The sequence below is a fragment of the Ricinus communis genome, chromosome 5, assembly GCF_019578655.1.
Source record: "Ricinus communis isolate WT05 ecotype wild-type chromosome 5, ASM1957865v1, whole genome shotgun sequence".
NCBI lineage: Eukaryota > Viridiplantae > Streptophyta > Magnoliopsida > Malpighiales > Euphorbiaceae > Ricinus > Ricinus communis.
In genome coordinates this window covers 1,340,683-1,357,448 of record NC_063260.1, presented here as the reverse complement: position 1 = coordinate 1,357,448, position 16,766 = coordinate 1,340,683, and the positions used below count along the sequence as shown (strand labels likewise).

The window sequence follows — 16,766 nt, the reverse complement described above, 5'->3', positions numbered from 1 at the left end:
TTAGATTTAAAAGATTAATCTCACACTCTCTGTCTATGATCTCCCTCTTTACTCCTCTCTCCCAAAAAATGTCTTTCGCTTTTACCAAATCATTATTTAAATTTGAACTATGAGACATGGGACTTTTCCGACGACTTTTTGGTCCCAAAAAAGCAGGTTCCGGTTCTTCCCCGACGGCCAAGGATAAAAAGCGATGGAGTTTCGCTAGATCTTCAAACACAATTCCTTCACTTTCCAATAAGCGTGATATTTCTTTATCAGGTCCATTTGATGATAGTTTAAATGCGAACAAGCATGCTATAGCCGTGGCAGCAGCCACTGCAGCGGTTGCTGAGGCTGCACTTGCCACTGCTCAAGCGGCTGCTGAGGTTGTCAGATTGACTAGTGGTGGAGGGAGAAGCACCATTACTAGTAATGTCTCCGGTCACGTTAGTGGAAGTCACCGCCGGTGGCAAGTGGTTTTTAGTGAATGTTTAGTTCATATTCAGGAATCTAGCCACCAAAGCTTTTCTGGGTTTTAATTCCTTGTTCTTGTTTTACGATTCTAAAATTACCAATGGTTGCTCTTAACTTGGGGTCTCCGCCAACAATGGGAGTGTGGAATGTGTTAGTGAGTTCAAAGGGCAGTGGTCGTCGTCTTAAAGTTTTGGCCACCGCAGGTGGTGATGGTGGTGATGGGGAGTTTCCTTCGTTTCTTCCAAAAGAGGTAGAGAAAATCAAAGACCCATTTGCTAGATCTTAGAAATCCATGAGAAGAAGATGATAATAATTTCTGTAAAGATGCGAGTGGAAAAAGGAGTGTTTGGAATGGAAATTCCTCATAAAATTAAAGGTTTTTAGTTAATTGCTGACTAGAATAAAATGAAGGAGTCAGATGTGGCAAGTGGTGTTATTTTTTATAAATCCGGCAGCCACATGAAATAAATCTTGGGATTCCCATTGAGTCTGGCGAAGATCTGAAATAATAGTAGTGCAAAGAAACAAATTAAAGGTTTGGTACCATTTGAAAAAAAATGTAAAGGTTTAGTACCAGCGGTGCAATTAACCCAATGATATGATCACTAGCTCCAGTATCCACTATCCAAACAAATGCATCTTATGTAAGACTAGAAAGCATAACATTATGAAGGTAAAATGTGTAGTTACCTGCAAAGTTGACAAAGCCAGTGTTGGATGAAGAAGGTTCAGTTGATCTTTATAAAGCCACGCTTGTTGCCAAAGGCTACACTTAGGAAGTAAGATCTGATTATAATGAGACTTTTAGTCCAGTTGTTAAGCATACCATAGTTACAATCTTTTTGGCTTTAAGTATTATTTATGGCTGACATCTATTCCAACTCAATATTAGCAATGTTTTTCTCAATGGTGATCTACATGAAGATTTTTATATGAAAATTCCAAGTGGGTATAAGCTTCTGGGGGAGAGACAGAGTTTATAATCTGATACTAATGGTACACTTATTTGTAAATTGCACAAGTCCTTGTATGACTAAAAGCAAGCCTTGGGGCAATAGAATGAACAAGTTTTCACAAAGTTCAAAATTTCTTGATTTTTTCAGTCAAAAAGCAGATTATTCCTTGTTTACAAAAAATAAAAAAGTTGGTTTCATTATTTTATTAGTTTATGTTGATGACATAGTTATAGCAAGTTCATCAAAAGAAATCGTTGATGAATTGAAAGACCAGTTAAAGAAAAATTTTAAGCTAAGGGATTTGAGGGTTTTGAAGTATTTTATAGGATCAACTGTTGGTATTTCTGCTTGTCAAAGAAAATATGCAGTAGATCTTTTGCAGGAATATGGATTTTTTGAAGTAAAACTTGTAAGAATACTAATAGAAGTTAACCATAAACTAGCTTATATTACTGATGGCTTGTTATCAAATCCTTTGACTTATAGACAGTTAGTTGAGAGATTACTTTATCTAACTTTCATTAGGCCAGATTTGTGCTATGCAATACATGTTCTTGCACAATTCATGGACAGACGTGCACAGGTACATTGGGATGCAACTTTTAGAGTGTTGAGATATATTAAGAATGCGCCGGGTCAAAGGTTTCTTATGAAAGCTTCATCAGATTGTTCTCTTAATCTTTACACAGACAGTGATTGGACAGGCTGTCTTGAAACTAGAAAGTTTTTATTTGGATATTGTACGTAGTTGGAGAATTCCTTAATAAGCTGAAAATCTAGAATAATAAGCTTAAAGAGATAAAAAAAATTAAAAACTAAATAATAATATTTTACTTTACTGAAAATAAAATAAAAATATTTAGCTCATAAAAAAAGATTATTGCATGCCATCTATCTTTTTTAAGCTTTAGCTCATAAAAAAAGATTATAAATTTATAATGAATGTGAATTTATAAGAGATATATCATAATTATGTACAAAATTTTTGTTTTGATTTATAAGAGATTTGTTTAACTTTATCTTTATTATCATATAAAAGAATTAATTTTAAAATATATATATATATATATCTTATTATATTATTATAGATAATTTAAATTATATATAACGAGCCTAAAAGCTCACGACCATGTCGAACGGAGCTTTTGTCTTCTCAAGTTCGGCTCAAACGCTTAACGAGTTTAAAAATAAAATCAAGCTCGGATCGTTATACTTTTTGAATGAGTTAAACAACAAGCTAAATCGAGTCAAGCTCAAACTATTCAGATCATTTTACAGCAATTAGAAATTAGGAGGTCGCCATCTTTAAAGATTTGGTTTAAGGTTATGGCGTCGTTGGCGATACATATTGTGAATCGGCGCAAGACTAGAAGAAAAAAAAAACCATGTTTTAGTTTCCATAACTATGAAACCAGTTGCCTTTGAAGAAGCAACTTTTGTTAATGGAGACGAGATCATTTCTGTAATAGTATCAGTCCAAGGCATTGTGTTCAAATTCGGATGGTTGAGTACTGGTGAAATTGGTAGATGAGAAAAAAATGATATTATATCACTTAGTCTCAGGGACCTGTGATGGATTGACCATTTCCAAACCATGTTTTAAGACTATTTGTTTCAAAAATGAGAAAAAAATGATATTATATTACAACAAAATAGAAAAGAATGGTCTAATGAATCACGCCATTTGCTTTTTGTTCTATTGCTATGGAGAATCAGACATGAATACTTTATGAGCATTCAGAAAGTCTTTGAATTTTATAAAGAATCATGCTATTGTTTATAATTTAGTCAAAGTCACTAGCCATTAGTCTTCTGAAGTATTCACACCCTCCTAAGTCATTAGTCTTATGTTTGGCACAGGCTTGGGAGGAACTATAGCATGTTTGGATAGGAATTTTTGCTATATAATTACCGGGTTGAGACTGCAGTGATTGTCACACCATTTATAGAGCACGATCCTCCATTGCCTCCTGCTGAGTTGGTATTGCTGGAAGATGCTCTGAAAATGAAAGCAGGTTGTTTTGGAGAAGGAAGACTCGAGTCACTCTTCAACATTAGGACAACTTCTAACATGGCTGGTCTGTCCATTGCATCTTCTTGAACACATAACAAACCAACCTGAATGCATCTCAAGACTTCATCAGAATTACAAGAACCTGTCAATGATGAATCCACTATCTCCAGTGCTCTCTCTTCCTTCCATAACTCCCACACCTGAATAAATAGTTCATGGGATTAATTGACATACATGCTATGTACATATATTTATGGATGAATATAATGAAATGAGTATATGATGAAGTTTTACCAAATTACCTGTCCAATCAAGTTTAGTGAAGCATCCTTTTGAGTAAAGCCATTGGTCTTCTTACCACTTATAATCTCCAATAATATGATCCCAAAACTAAAGATATCAGATTTTACTGAATATTTTCCGAACACAGCATACTCTGGTGACATATATCCACTGCATGAATGTATTATGTTAGAAATTGAGTTTAGTTAGTGATCAAATAAAATGCATACATTATTGTATGGACTGCATATCATATTTTATGCATACACTTACTATGTTCCGACAACTCTATTTGTCTCGCCTTGAAGTTCATCACTTTTGAATAATCTAGCCATGCCAAAATCAGAGATTTTAGGTTTCATATCCGCATCTAATAGAATGTTACTGCTTTTTAAATCCCTATGGATAACTGTTAATCTTGAGTCTTGATGAAGATATAATATCCCTCGAGCAATTCCAACAATAATATTGAAGCGTGTTTCCCAACTTATCAATGATCTTTTTCTCTCATCTGGTTAAAGAACAGTAAGAACTTTCATTTCAGTTTCTATACTTCAATGATATCTTTGTGTCTGCAGCATATAGAATTCAGATGACTAGTAGGGACTTGGATGCAATCTAAGGAAGAAAACCATAAAATACCATAAAACAAGAGAGTGGAAAGACTTTACCAAAAAGAAATGTGTCTAAACTTTTGTTTGCCAAGTATTCATATATTAACATCTGTTCATTCCTCTCAACGCAGCAGCCTAGAAGTTTCACAAGATTCCTGTGTTGAAGCTTTGCAATCAACATCACTTCATTTTTCAATTCCTCAATTCCTTGCATTGAAGTTTTGGACATTCTTTTAATAGCAATCTCCTTTCCATTAGATAGCTGACCCTAAAATCATGATGCAAGATAGTTGTTTAAAATTCACTATGACTTGGACAGATGCACAATCACTGAAGCCATTCATTACTAAGAAAATTCTCAAGTCCATACCTTGTAAACAGTCCCAAAACCACCCTGTCCAATTTTATTAACTGGAGAGAAATTGTCAGTGGCAACAAGTATGGTGCTGAGTTTGAAAAGTACCAAATCTTGATGACTCCTACTTCCTCCCTCAAGCTCATCTGCTGCTGCCATTGTACCTCGGTAGTAATTTGAGCCATTTATAGGGTGGTCAAGTACTATTGTATTCCAGTTTCTCTTCATTTTACTTGGATGAGAAAATGGAAACAGATGTGTATTTTAGTCCTTACTGTTTTATGATTCAAAGAATTGGCTTGAAGAAGAACAAAGACTTGCATTAGCATGTTTCTTACCGTTTCTTTTTCTTCTTTTTGAGCCAGCAGTAGATAATTAAGATAATTATAAACCATACTGATGCAACAGACACTATTAGAATCCTCTTCGTTTCAATAGAACTGCTTGATCTTCTGGCACTGTCAGCTATTGAAAAAGAATAAATAAGCAATAAAAGTAAAGTCTACAAAGAAAACAATTATATATCAGTTTTCTCTTTGAATTGTCGCTTTTGTTCTGATTAAGCAAGAATTATAGTACCTAATTCAAGAGCGTCAACACGAACATACAGATCGTAGCCTGCATCGGGCGGGTATGTTTTTGTATCAATCAATTCTCCATACCAAGCTAAACAACCACTTCCATTCCCAGCAATAAATATGGTAGAGTATGCAGAGCATGCACAGTTCCTTTTACATTGTTGCTCGCAGTCAATATGGCTCGTACTCATGTCCACCCAAACTGCTGCTGATGCATCTGGAAGTTTAACACTTTCCACTTTTATAAATCCTTCTCCGTGCCCACAAACTGAGGAAGACTCCTTTCGCTTCCTGACACACCCATCTCTACCATCCCATAAATTCCAATTCCTTGGGGACTTGGGTTCATACCCAGGTAAACAAGCACATTCATATCTAGTAACAGTATTAGAATCACACTTCCCATAACCACCACACCGTCCATAATCGTCGCATCGATCTCTAGGTAATGACTGGAACTCCTTCCACTGATCATCATTTTCTTGCCATACTAGCCACCTCATGATTCCTAAATGGTCCAACTGCTGTCTTGAGATAACAGAGGTATTGCGAAGAGAACAGTTATAACATATCTCATCCTGATTGTTAATAAAACTACAGTAGTATACCTCTAGGTTTATTCTCCATGGCCATGGATTACTTCGCCAGTAGCGAGTTGTATCATTATACAAAAATATTTGAGGTGAGCCATTCGGGTTGAGTCTATAGAAAAAGTTTCCGATTCCTGGGTCATTTTCTGATCTCCATGATTTCAGCATCCAGTTCTGACCTGTTTTCCTATTTACTCCAATCTTCATTCCTGGTAATAAGGTATCTGTTGGATGATCAAAGCTTTGCCATAATATGCTTTTATCCTTATTACGTTGAACCAAAACCAAATTTCCTGAATCCAAGAGCTGAGCTAAGTTTCCTGTTGTCTCAACAGAAGCATTTGTCGACCAAACTGGATCACTGTCTTCACCATAGAGGACAAGGTTTCCCTGTTGATTAATGGACAGGAATCCTGAAGAACCATTGATGGGATTGTTCCTGTTTGCTACCCACACCACCGTTTGCCCTGGTATGTTGTAGAACCAAATACCAAGATATCTGTAGCTAGAACTGCCTGGGTTAAAGAAACCGAATGCAAAGGTTTTTTCTTTAGAGATTAGGAGGTCGCCATCTGTAAAGATTTGATTTATGGTTATGGTGTCGTTGGAAGTAGTGCTGGTACATACTGTAAATTGGAGCAAGATTAGAAGACATGAAATCCATGGTATAGTTTCCATGACTATGAAACCAGTTGCCTTGAAGAAGTGACTTTTGTTAAAGCAGTTGAAAAAACATCTTAGATTTGTATGAATGGAACACATTGCACTTAAATGAAGAATTAACCATTTGCATATTTTCTCCAAACAGTGTGAAGACTATTCAAATATTAGACAAAAGAAATATCCTGATCATTTTAGTTGCTTATCGTTCAATTGACTGCAAGTGCTCTGGAAAATCAGACATGAGAATATGGCCCAAAGAAGCAAGCAGGGAGTAAGCGCCACGGCAACGGCACTTTCACACACTTATAGGATGTCAAGCGCGGCTTTATGATATCAATGTAACATATTGACTTGGGAAAATTATATACGACTATTCTGTAATTTAAAAACATCATGATATATTAATTATTTTCTAAATTAATATTTTAAATTTTTATTAATTAATATATTATAATATTTATTTCTAATAATAAAATTATTTATTAATATATGCTTTAAATTTTATGAGTAATAAAATGAAATGATTTTAAAATAAGATTAAAATATTTTTAAAAGTATCTTGATAGTTGATTTAGTGATAAATCACCAAAAATAATTTTATTATTAAAAATGAATATTATACTATAATATTAAATTATAAAAATATTAATTTATAAAATATAAAAATTTGAAATAAAATACTCCTTTATCACAAAAAAACTAATTTTTTTACTAATTTGAGTTTATTAATAAATTTTGTATTCTTTTCTATAATTTGATTACTTTTATTTTTTACTTTTACTCCTTTAAATTTAAAATTTACATTCATCTATAATGTTTATCTTTTTGTTTTTTATTTATTAATTGTAGAAAGAAATTGAAACATTATATAGTACTAAAATATTATTAACAAAGTCTCAAGTATGATTTTTTTATTTCCTTTTACATTTCATAGATTTCTATATTATTTATTTTAGCTTTTAATATTTAAGTCAATAATTTATAAATAGACTAATATCGCCTCAAAACCAAAAGACCGATTCAAGATTGATTTTTCATATGCTAGAATCGGAGCTATCGTTTTCAATTCTAACTCGTCAAATAAAATAATTTATTTTAATTAATTTTTTATCTTTTAAAAATTGGTTAAAATCATCTAGAACTGGAATTGTGACCGGAATCGGTTGGCTTTATTGCCATAAGGTCTACATTTATATATACTAAAAAAGTCATTATATTTACGTTTGATATACGAACTAATATCAAGATGAAATATTTAACAAATACACTTTATTAATTATGTAATCTATAGTAGAAATTCTTACTAATATAATTATTGTATAAGATATATAAATTTAGCTACAAAATATGAATATAAAATTAATTCATACAATAAAACATATATTTACCAATGAAATATTTAATTAGGTTGCATGCAAAGCGCATGTATTGAAATAGTTAATATTATAAAGATAAAAAATAAACTAAATAAAAAAAAATTAATAGTTTTTAATAATTATATTAAATTTAATACTTAATAATTTTTAAAATTTATTTATATTCAGTACTTAAGATTCATATTTAATTTCTTTCAAAATAAAGATTCATATTTAGTTTTTTTCTGCAAAATTCTTATACACGTGTAATTGAAAAGAGTTAATATAGGATGAATACACACTTTATCAAAACAAACTGATTTCATATCAGTTAATCGACATTCCGGTTCAATTCATTCCAATAAGAGACGGTGCCAAACATAGCGTTAAACTTTAAAGATGGATTATAAATTTTTGGAAAATATGTGAAGAATAAATTGAAATATAAATAATATTAGTAAAAGTACTGGAAAGTTTTGAAAAGCAAATTTAAGAACCTTAAAAAGTTTGTAAGATGAAGTTTAAAATATACAAAAAGTTAATAAAGATATTGGTTAAGAAAAATTGGTCCACTTTTTGCTTCATTTTTTTAATTTAGTAATCTAGAATGATATAAAGTGTTTTGTGCATAGTTTTACAAATGGTAAGATATTATTTTAAAAATTTTAATCAATTATATATATATTTAAAATTTAGATTCGAAATTAAAATTTTAATTAAATTAAAAAAAAATTGAGTAGTGCTATTTAGGGTATGTTTGATTCGACTGGCGCGTTGGTAGCTGGTGGCTGATAACTAGTAGTTGATAGATGATAGCTAGTAGCTGATGGTTGATAAATAAATAATTTAGTAAAAATTTTATTAGCGATTGTTGTTAGTATATTAAATGACCATTAAATGTATAATTTATCGTTAAATATATTCTATTTTTTTATATTATATTTGATGATACAAATTAATAAAAATAATTGATAATAATTAAAAATATTATAGTTAATTTTCTTTAGCTAAACTGTATTTATTATTAAAAATTAATAAAATTTTCATGACCAAATATTTTTAGTGAACAATTTAATAGATTGCATATCATAATGTAAGGAATACTGTACACCCTTACATTTAAGAAATCTATTGAATAATCAACATCTCATCATTTGGTGCATTGTTTCACGATCGTCTAGCATTTCACAAATCAACTATTAAAGGTGTTGCAGTAACTTGCAAAACCTGTTGCAAGGCTTACTGCACGGTCTTGCATTTTGTAAATCAATTGATGTTGTGATTTTTTTAGCAGTATTTGTCTAAATGAATTTAAAATTATAACTTAATGATATTAAAATAATAGCTTAAACTAATTCAGTGAAGATTTTATACATACAATCTATGGTAAAAAAAATTCATATTCATACCAACAAAAAAACCAACAATAAAGAAAAAAAATATATCATGCAAGAAATGCAAGTGAGAGAAAGATATGGAAGTGAAGCAAATCTATGAAGAAAAAAAAAGATATTTATAATATGTGAGGAAGAGAGTTGAACAAAAGAAGAAAATAAAAAGAAATAAAGTCAGAAAATTAAGAAAAGTTAGAAATTTGAGTAAAAAAGTTACATTATCGACTTGTACAAAATATAAAAAGTAATGGTATATATTCATAAGATAAAGAGTTAATTAAGGATTAAACCTACAGATGACATGATAGACTGAATCTATCTAACAATTTATTTTAAACTGAAACTCTATCTTTCGACTTACTAATAAGACGGTCGATCTAAAAGAGATACTTTTCTCCAACATCAAAGAGTACACTTAAAACCCTAACACATATATGGTAATTACTATGGAAATAAAGGATATAAAGGAAATTATGGAGTCAAAATTCTTTAAGGACACGTCATCTGGTTGTGATGCAAGAAAACTATTTCAATGGTTCCCTACAAATGAAATGTTAAAGTGACTACTTAAAAAGTAAAGTAAAAATTTATATTTTTTTATATTATTATAGTTAAACTTATTTAAAAATCAAAACATCAATTTATAATTTAAGATAAGGAGGCCGAGAGCTGTTCATTCTATAAACCTCATGCTGTAAACTCAAGGCAAGAGAAATCCTCAAGCTAAGACCATATAGAGGCACCTCGCCATGACAGGTCTTTCTGCTCTTTTAGATTTTTGTTAGCCGAGTTAGCCCTTTTGGATCATAGAAGAACAGATCGTGCAACAATTAGCTCATTGCCAATGGATCGAAAAGAAGAGAAAGTAAGCTTAGAAAGCCATGAGAGGGAAGAATATCGGAGTGAAGATGAAAGGAAAACTTGCTTGATTTCATTACATATCGACTTCTCTTTATATAGAGAAGTGTAAATACAATACGACAAGGAAAGATAAGGTGGGAATCTTATCTTTGACACATGTCTTCCTTAGAGGAAGAGATGAGATTTCCCACAAGATAAGTCTCATTATCTACTGACAGCTCACATGCATATTAAGACGACAAGTCCTAATAATGCATTTTACTTTACACATGTGAAAGACAGGAAATAATGCACCGAAAGATGAAATTGACATCTCATCTTTTTATTACATATCATTATTGAGGAGAAAGCTTGTCTTCACATCCAGCGCACACACCACTAGCTTTGAATTATTGAGGAGAAGACTTGTCTTCATGTCCAGCGTACACACCACTAGCTTTAAAAAATATTATCATAGTCATTGTCATCCATAGGCTGAGAATCTTGCATAATGGCATCCTTTTGTTCACTGGTCAGATCCGGATCATCCAGTGGGGTTGGAAGTATGGGAAAAGTGGAATATTCAATGGGGTGCTCAGTCCACAGATGTCCGTTGTAAGTGTAGACTAATGGGGTAGAGACATCAGTCGTCCCTAATTCATTTCTCAATTGTAGAGCCTGCTTTAGATCCCTTGTAATTGTAGGAAGGGCAAGATGCAAAGGTACTTCAATCGTCCTCCAATAATGACAGATATTTTGAGTTGCATAAGTGTCTTCTGAGATCTGAAGGTAAGGTCTGTGGAGAATAAAAATGGCATGATATCTTGAAGCCTTAGGATTATTATCTATAAATAATCTGTTCTCATGAATAACCTTGAGGAGTTCCCTTCTCCATTGGTATGAAGTTCTGAACTAAGCAAGGTATCTCCATGGATATGTTCCCGAATTTGTCTCATTATTAAAGAAGTGTAGAAGATCCATAATGGGTATTTCAATAGCATGATAACAAACTGTAGAAAGGCACCATAAAAACTACAATTCACTTTCAATCTGTGGATGGGTAGGAGAAAGGTGATAAATCAGACACCAAGGGTAATCTGGGTAAAAGAAGTTGGGTTGAACGGGTAGTGAGAAAGTTTGTTGGAAAGTTGCCAAATAATGGAACATCATATTTCTGGTAAAATCTGTGACTTGTTTGGTTATGAGGTTGGTGGGAAGATCTGGTGGTGAGGGAGGTTGCAGAGTGGTTTTTGAGGACGAAGAGGCCATGAAGATTATAGGGAGATTGACTGTTGAGGTAAGGAGGACTATAGGTTGATTTTGTGATTTTGAGAGTCTGGATAAGAAATCTGGGATGAGATTTCTCGTTCCTTTTATATGCTGGACTTCAAAATCATACCTGCTGAACCATGATTTTAACCTCAATAATTGAGGCTCTGGTAAGGTCTTTTGGTTGGATTTAAGGATTTTTGGGAAAGAAGAATTATCCATCCAAACTAGGAAGTGTTGTCCAATCAGGAAAAACTCGAACTTCTTTATCCCGTATTTGACTGCCAAGATCTCCTTGTAGGTTGTGTGGTAATGTTTTTCTGAAGAAGAAAATTGTCCTAATGCGTAACCACACAGTTGTTCTTTGCCATTGAGATTTTCAAGGAGGATGGCTCCCCACGCATAATCAGACGCATCCGTCTGAAGGATAAGATTTCCTGTGGATGGGATAGTGAGAGGGGGAGGATTGTGGGCCAATTCTTTTAGTTTTCGGACAGCTGTAGTCTGCTCTGCTCCCCAAGAAGGAGGGTCCTTTTTTAGCATCTTTGAAAGATGACACGTGTAGCTGGACAGATGCGGTATGGCTTCTCTGACATAATTGAGAATCCCAAGGAACTGTTGAATTTGCTTTACTGAGAGATTCTCCTCTGGAAAATGGTCAAGCTCCTTTGTCAGATACGGACCATACGTGTATTGGCCATTTTTGAAATGCATGCCAAGAAACTCTATCTCTCGTCGGCCAATAAGACTCTTTTTCTCTGACAGCATGATGCCATATTTTTTAATAATGGCGAGGAACTGTTTCAGGAGTTGATGGTGTTCCTCAGCTGTTTCCGAAAATAGGCGAATGTCATCAATGTAGATCAAGGAAGAGTGAAGTATAGGCCCAAAGATTTCTATCATGGTCTTTTGAAATTATGAAGGAGCCATTTTGAGTCCAAAAGGCATGACTGTCCATTGATACTGGGCATTTGGGATACAAAAGGCTGTCTTGTATTTTTCTGAGGGCTGGATACCCAATTGCCAAAAGCCCGCTTTGAGGTCAAATTTGGAATAGAACTGGGCCTTTTGGATATGGACTTTAAGGTTCGAGATTCGAGGAAGAGGAAATTTGTTATCTTGCAAGAAATGCTTTAAAGGCTTGTAGTCTATAACAAGTCTCTTTTTTCCTCGTATCTTTTCAGACCTTTTCTCCACATAAAAAGCTTGACAGGCCCATTGTGAGGTTGTGGGCTCAATGAGGCCTTGTTGTAACAGAGTCAAGCATTCTGATCTGGCAAGGGCTAGATCAGTAGGAGACATTCCTAGGTGTGTGGCCTTTGTTGGGTTGATATCTTCATTGAGCTTGAAAGGGAGGCTGATATAAAATTGGAGATTTTTCCACAGGGGAAGAGGATGTTGGAAATGTGAATGGGATTCTGGACAAAAGGGAAGGAATTTTTTTGTGTATGGTAAAAATAGTGGACCTGTATCTGTTATAGTGAACAGATTGGAGGTTTCTGTGTATGGACGAAATTGTCTCTTGAATTTTATACCATTGGGAAGAATCTGGAGCTTCTGAGCCTGATGATAAACATCAAACCCTATCAAGAGGTCTTTGCTTCCGCTTTTCTCGGAAATATCTGAACCCTTTTGAGCACGTCTTTCTTTCTCTGAGTTCTTTGTTTCTTCGTGGGTATTTTTAAAAATGATGCACGATCTTCTTTTTATGACTAGAACATATGCAGTTTGAGGCCTTGCATTTGATCTTGAGATGATTTTTGTTACAGGCCTTTTGAACTATTAAATCTCGCTGAGATAATCTTCTGAATAGTTCTTGTTAGTCACAGAGTCTCTTAATGGAAGAGAGAGTGAATTGCCAAATTTCTCCAAGGGTGATGAAGGTGACCGGTTTCTTTGTTGCAGCAATCATGTTGTTGACCTCTGGTTGTATCTCATCTGGTAAAAAGGTGATGAAAGTATACTTCAAAGTATCATCACCGTCATGTCCTCCAATGACATAATATAATTTGGACATAGCAGAATAATGTCTTTCCAGATCCTTTATCTTCAATGAACAACATTTTCGATCAAAGTATTCTTATTTTTGTTGTCGTATAATAAGATCATAACTTCCAAGAAACTGATTATGGAGGACTGTGACCGCCGCTGATGGAGTTAGGAGTGTCACAAATTGAAGTCTGGTATACTCAGGTTGGGACTGAAACCAATCTCTTAAGCTTCCCGTGAATCTCGTGACAAATTCAGCAAGGACTTTCTTAAGTGCGGCACCATCAAGAGTCATTTGGAGATCGATCCATACCAAAAATTGAGAGAGCTTATTTTTCCATTTTGATGGAAGCAGATCATCAAAGGAGAACCAAGGTCCCGTGCCAGTTGTCAGTTTTGACCTTGGGTATGGAGCGCCCGTAGGAGCAAAAAATGACTGTGCATCCCCATCCTTAGGTTCCACTGCTTCTGGGCTGGGTTCAGTAGTAGAGGTATTCATCAGGATTTCTGTGATATCAACCATCTCTGAAGTGTTTGAGGAAGAATCAGAATCATAAGGACTGATGAGTGATTAGTCTGGTAATTTTTCCTTAGAAACTGGAGGAGGAGAGATTTTCTTTTGGTGGGTTACGGAGTCTTTTGGGTAAAGATGAGAGAAAGTGTCAAAAGGTTGGTAGAGGATTTCTTGTTGTTCTGGTTGTGGGAGGAAAAGAAATGAAGAGTAATATGAGGGGGCAATAACAGAAGATGTAGAGGCTGCTGATGTGAAGGATGGGATTGTAGAAGACTGATCTCTTTTTAGATCGTGTTCAATCTGATCAATTTGCCTTTTGAGCCTTGTAATCTCCTTTTCTTTCTGGATGAAGGCTGGAGTGATTAGCTGAGGAACTCGAAGCTCTTTATCCAGAGCTTGATATTTGGCTGTGAGAGATGAATAGAATTGGAGTACTTCCTGAGAGAATGTATCCAACTTATGGTCCAGCTTATGAGCCAAATGTAGAGCCTGATCCAGTTTTCCATCTATTTTCTTTAGATAGGAATTCTGAACTATAGAATTTGAGGTTTGCCAATTCAGAACCTCTTCTAGTGGAGTGAGAGGCTCTATAGATCCGGAAGGAGTAATCCTTGAGGGAAGGATTTCCGATCTTTTATTTTCAGTCTTCCCTAAAGGAGAGAAGTCTTCTAGCTGGAACATGAAACAGCTTTGGATTGCATGGGGTGGTTGTATCGCTGGCAAATCAGACTGAGTCTCTTCTCTGCAAGTTGCAGGAGGACTTTTTTCAAACTTAACTCTCAATTGGGCCAAAAGTGCATTCATTTCATCAAAAGTGATGTCAAGGACAGTCTTTCCTTCTCTTGCAAGAAGATCCAAGGCTCCCTTGTACATTGGAAGAGGAGCTTTACTCTGATTGTCTTTTTGTCTCTTGTGGATGCCAATCCAAGGGCCGTCTGGATCTCTGTCGTCCGGCCTTGGTTCCATGATTGAGCATGGAGTCTCTGGAGTCATGTCTATTGGACGTTGCTTGGGGTGCTGAAAACATGGTTCGGCAAAATTGAGATCATCACTACAGGTGCATCCTGATCTGCACATTCCTGGGTCAACATCCCAGATGAAGTATCCTTTTACTCTGGCAGCATAAATCTGATGTCCAGAGGACTGGAATGAGTGGATAGGGATCTTCTCCCTGGGTCTAGATACAAGTTGTATCATTGATGCCTGGAAGATAGAGGGTGTAGAAGAAGATTCTCCTGTCTTTGTAAAGATCGTCTTTACAGTACCATCTTTTTTATTGACAAAAAGAGGGTCGGTGGCTTGAACAGGCTTGGCCTGATATACCTGAAGCTTTTCATAGTTGGTCGCCCATTCAGTTGGGATCAGTTTCTACAGATCTTCCTTTCCCAGCTGCCTTGGGGCCTGGACTATTGTGGGAATTTGGCCAGAGTCAGCCATAATGAATAAAGCATCATAGGAGGCTTGAAAGTCAGGGATCTGGAGATTAAAGGCATGATCCTGTAATCTGTAAACAATCTGATGGTGCAGGGTCGCAAAGAGAGCATCAATCACTTGATTTGCTCCTGTGATCTGGACTTGGACCTTGAGTACAGTTGACAGATAGGGATCGTTGAGAGATAGGTTAAAATTGGGGAAGAAAGTCAAAACAACACTCCCAGTGTTAAGGGTTGTGACTATCGTGCCAATTACTGCATGTTCGTACTTAAGATATCTGGTATCCAGAAGCGACATACGGGCCGTAACTGGTAGACCCATCCTGCCATGATATGAGAGGACTAGCCTGACAGCTCCAAGATGGAGATGTGTGTATCCTTGTTTCCTCCATTGTTCTATGAAAGAAGTAGGAATCTCAAGAGTGACATACTGCTCCTGAGTGGTAGAAGTCAGAGAACATTGTGAAAGAGAGGAAGATTGAACATATTCTTTAACAGATAGGGGTTGTTTGTGGATGATTTGATTGAAGGTTTTTCTAACAAAGTTTTATTTTTTGAAAATATTATAAGGGTTTATTATAGGTACGAGAGTGTTTTCGATTTGGACATTCTCAGGAATATGAGAAATCTCAACAAAATGATCAATTTTATTGGATATGGTTTTTCTGCAACAGGGAGAGAGTTGTAGAGTAGAAGTGTGAGTTGTAATTTCTGAAGTCATGATAACTGGGTTTTCTCTTCTCTGTCACCATGGCTCTGATACCAAAGGAGGCCGAGAGTTGTTCATTCTATAAACCTCATGCTGTAAACTCAAGGCAGGAGAAATCCTCAAACTAAGACCATATAGAGGCACCTCGCCATGACAGGTCTTTCTGCTCTTTTAGATTTTGTTAGCCGAGTTAGCCCTTTTGGATCATAGAAGAATAGATTGTGCAACAATTAGCTCATTGCCAATGGATCGAGAAGAAGAGAAAGTAAGCTTAGAAAGCCATGAGAAGGCTTTCTAAATTAAATTAAATTTTTATTAATGTGAGAAAAATATAAACATAAAATTTTTTTAAATACTTTTTATTGTAATTTTTTTATTTTTTATTATTCATCAAATTATATTTTTTATTTTATTAATAAATAAAAGATTCATAATTTTTATATATATATATAAAAAAAAAAAAAAGTAAAGTAAGAACCATGTGATATATAAGGGGATTTAGTGCTGTAAAGAATTGTGCTTGGGACAGGAGTTGTCTTTTTTTATGCTTGGGATAGGAGTTGTCTTTTTTTATGCTTGGGATAGGAGTTGGGAAGTGACAGAAATAGAGATTATATTTTGTCATTTTCCAAAGTGGGAAACAGGCTATTTTGTTGGAAAATAATAATTATCCTTAAACGGTTGTTTATTCAATTCGACAATTATAGTGGACAGGCAACATCTCAATTCAATTCAATTGACCACCGATCTAAACT

The 16,766-nt window shown here is 34.6% G+C and overlaps 1 protein-coding gene across 1 annotated transcript; it reads right to left on the bottom strand.

The window, feature by feature from the left end:
* Nucleotides 1-3,033: 3,033 nt before the first annotated feature.
* LOC107262159 (G-type lectin S-receptor-like serine/threonine-protein kinase At1g11410) lies at nucleotides 3,034-6,689 on the bottom strand. The gene is made up of 7 exons (XM_015726272.3): nucleotides 5,257-6,689; nucleotides 5,016-5,142; nucleotides 4,693-4,909; nucleotides 4,380-4,590; nucleotides 3,982-4,219; nucleotides 3,729-3,879; nucleotides 3,034-3,626 (listed from the first exon to the last, which is right to left on the bottom strand). The coding sequence occupies exons 1-7, from the start codon at nucleotides 6,605-6,607 to the stop codon at nucleotides 3,321-3,323; spliced, it is 2,601 nt and encodes an 866-aa protein (XP_015581758.3). The 5' UTR covers nucleotides 6,608-6,689; the 3' UTR covers nucleotides 3,034-3,320.
* Between the last annotated feature and the right edge of the window lie 10,077 nt (nucleotides 6,690-16,766).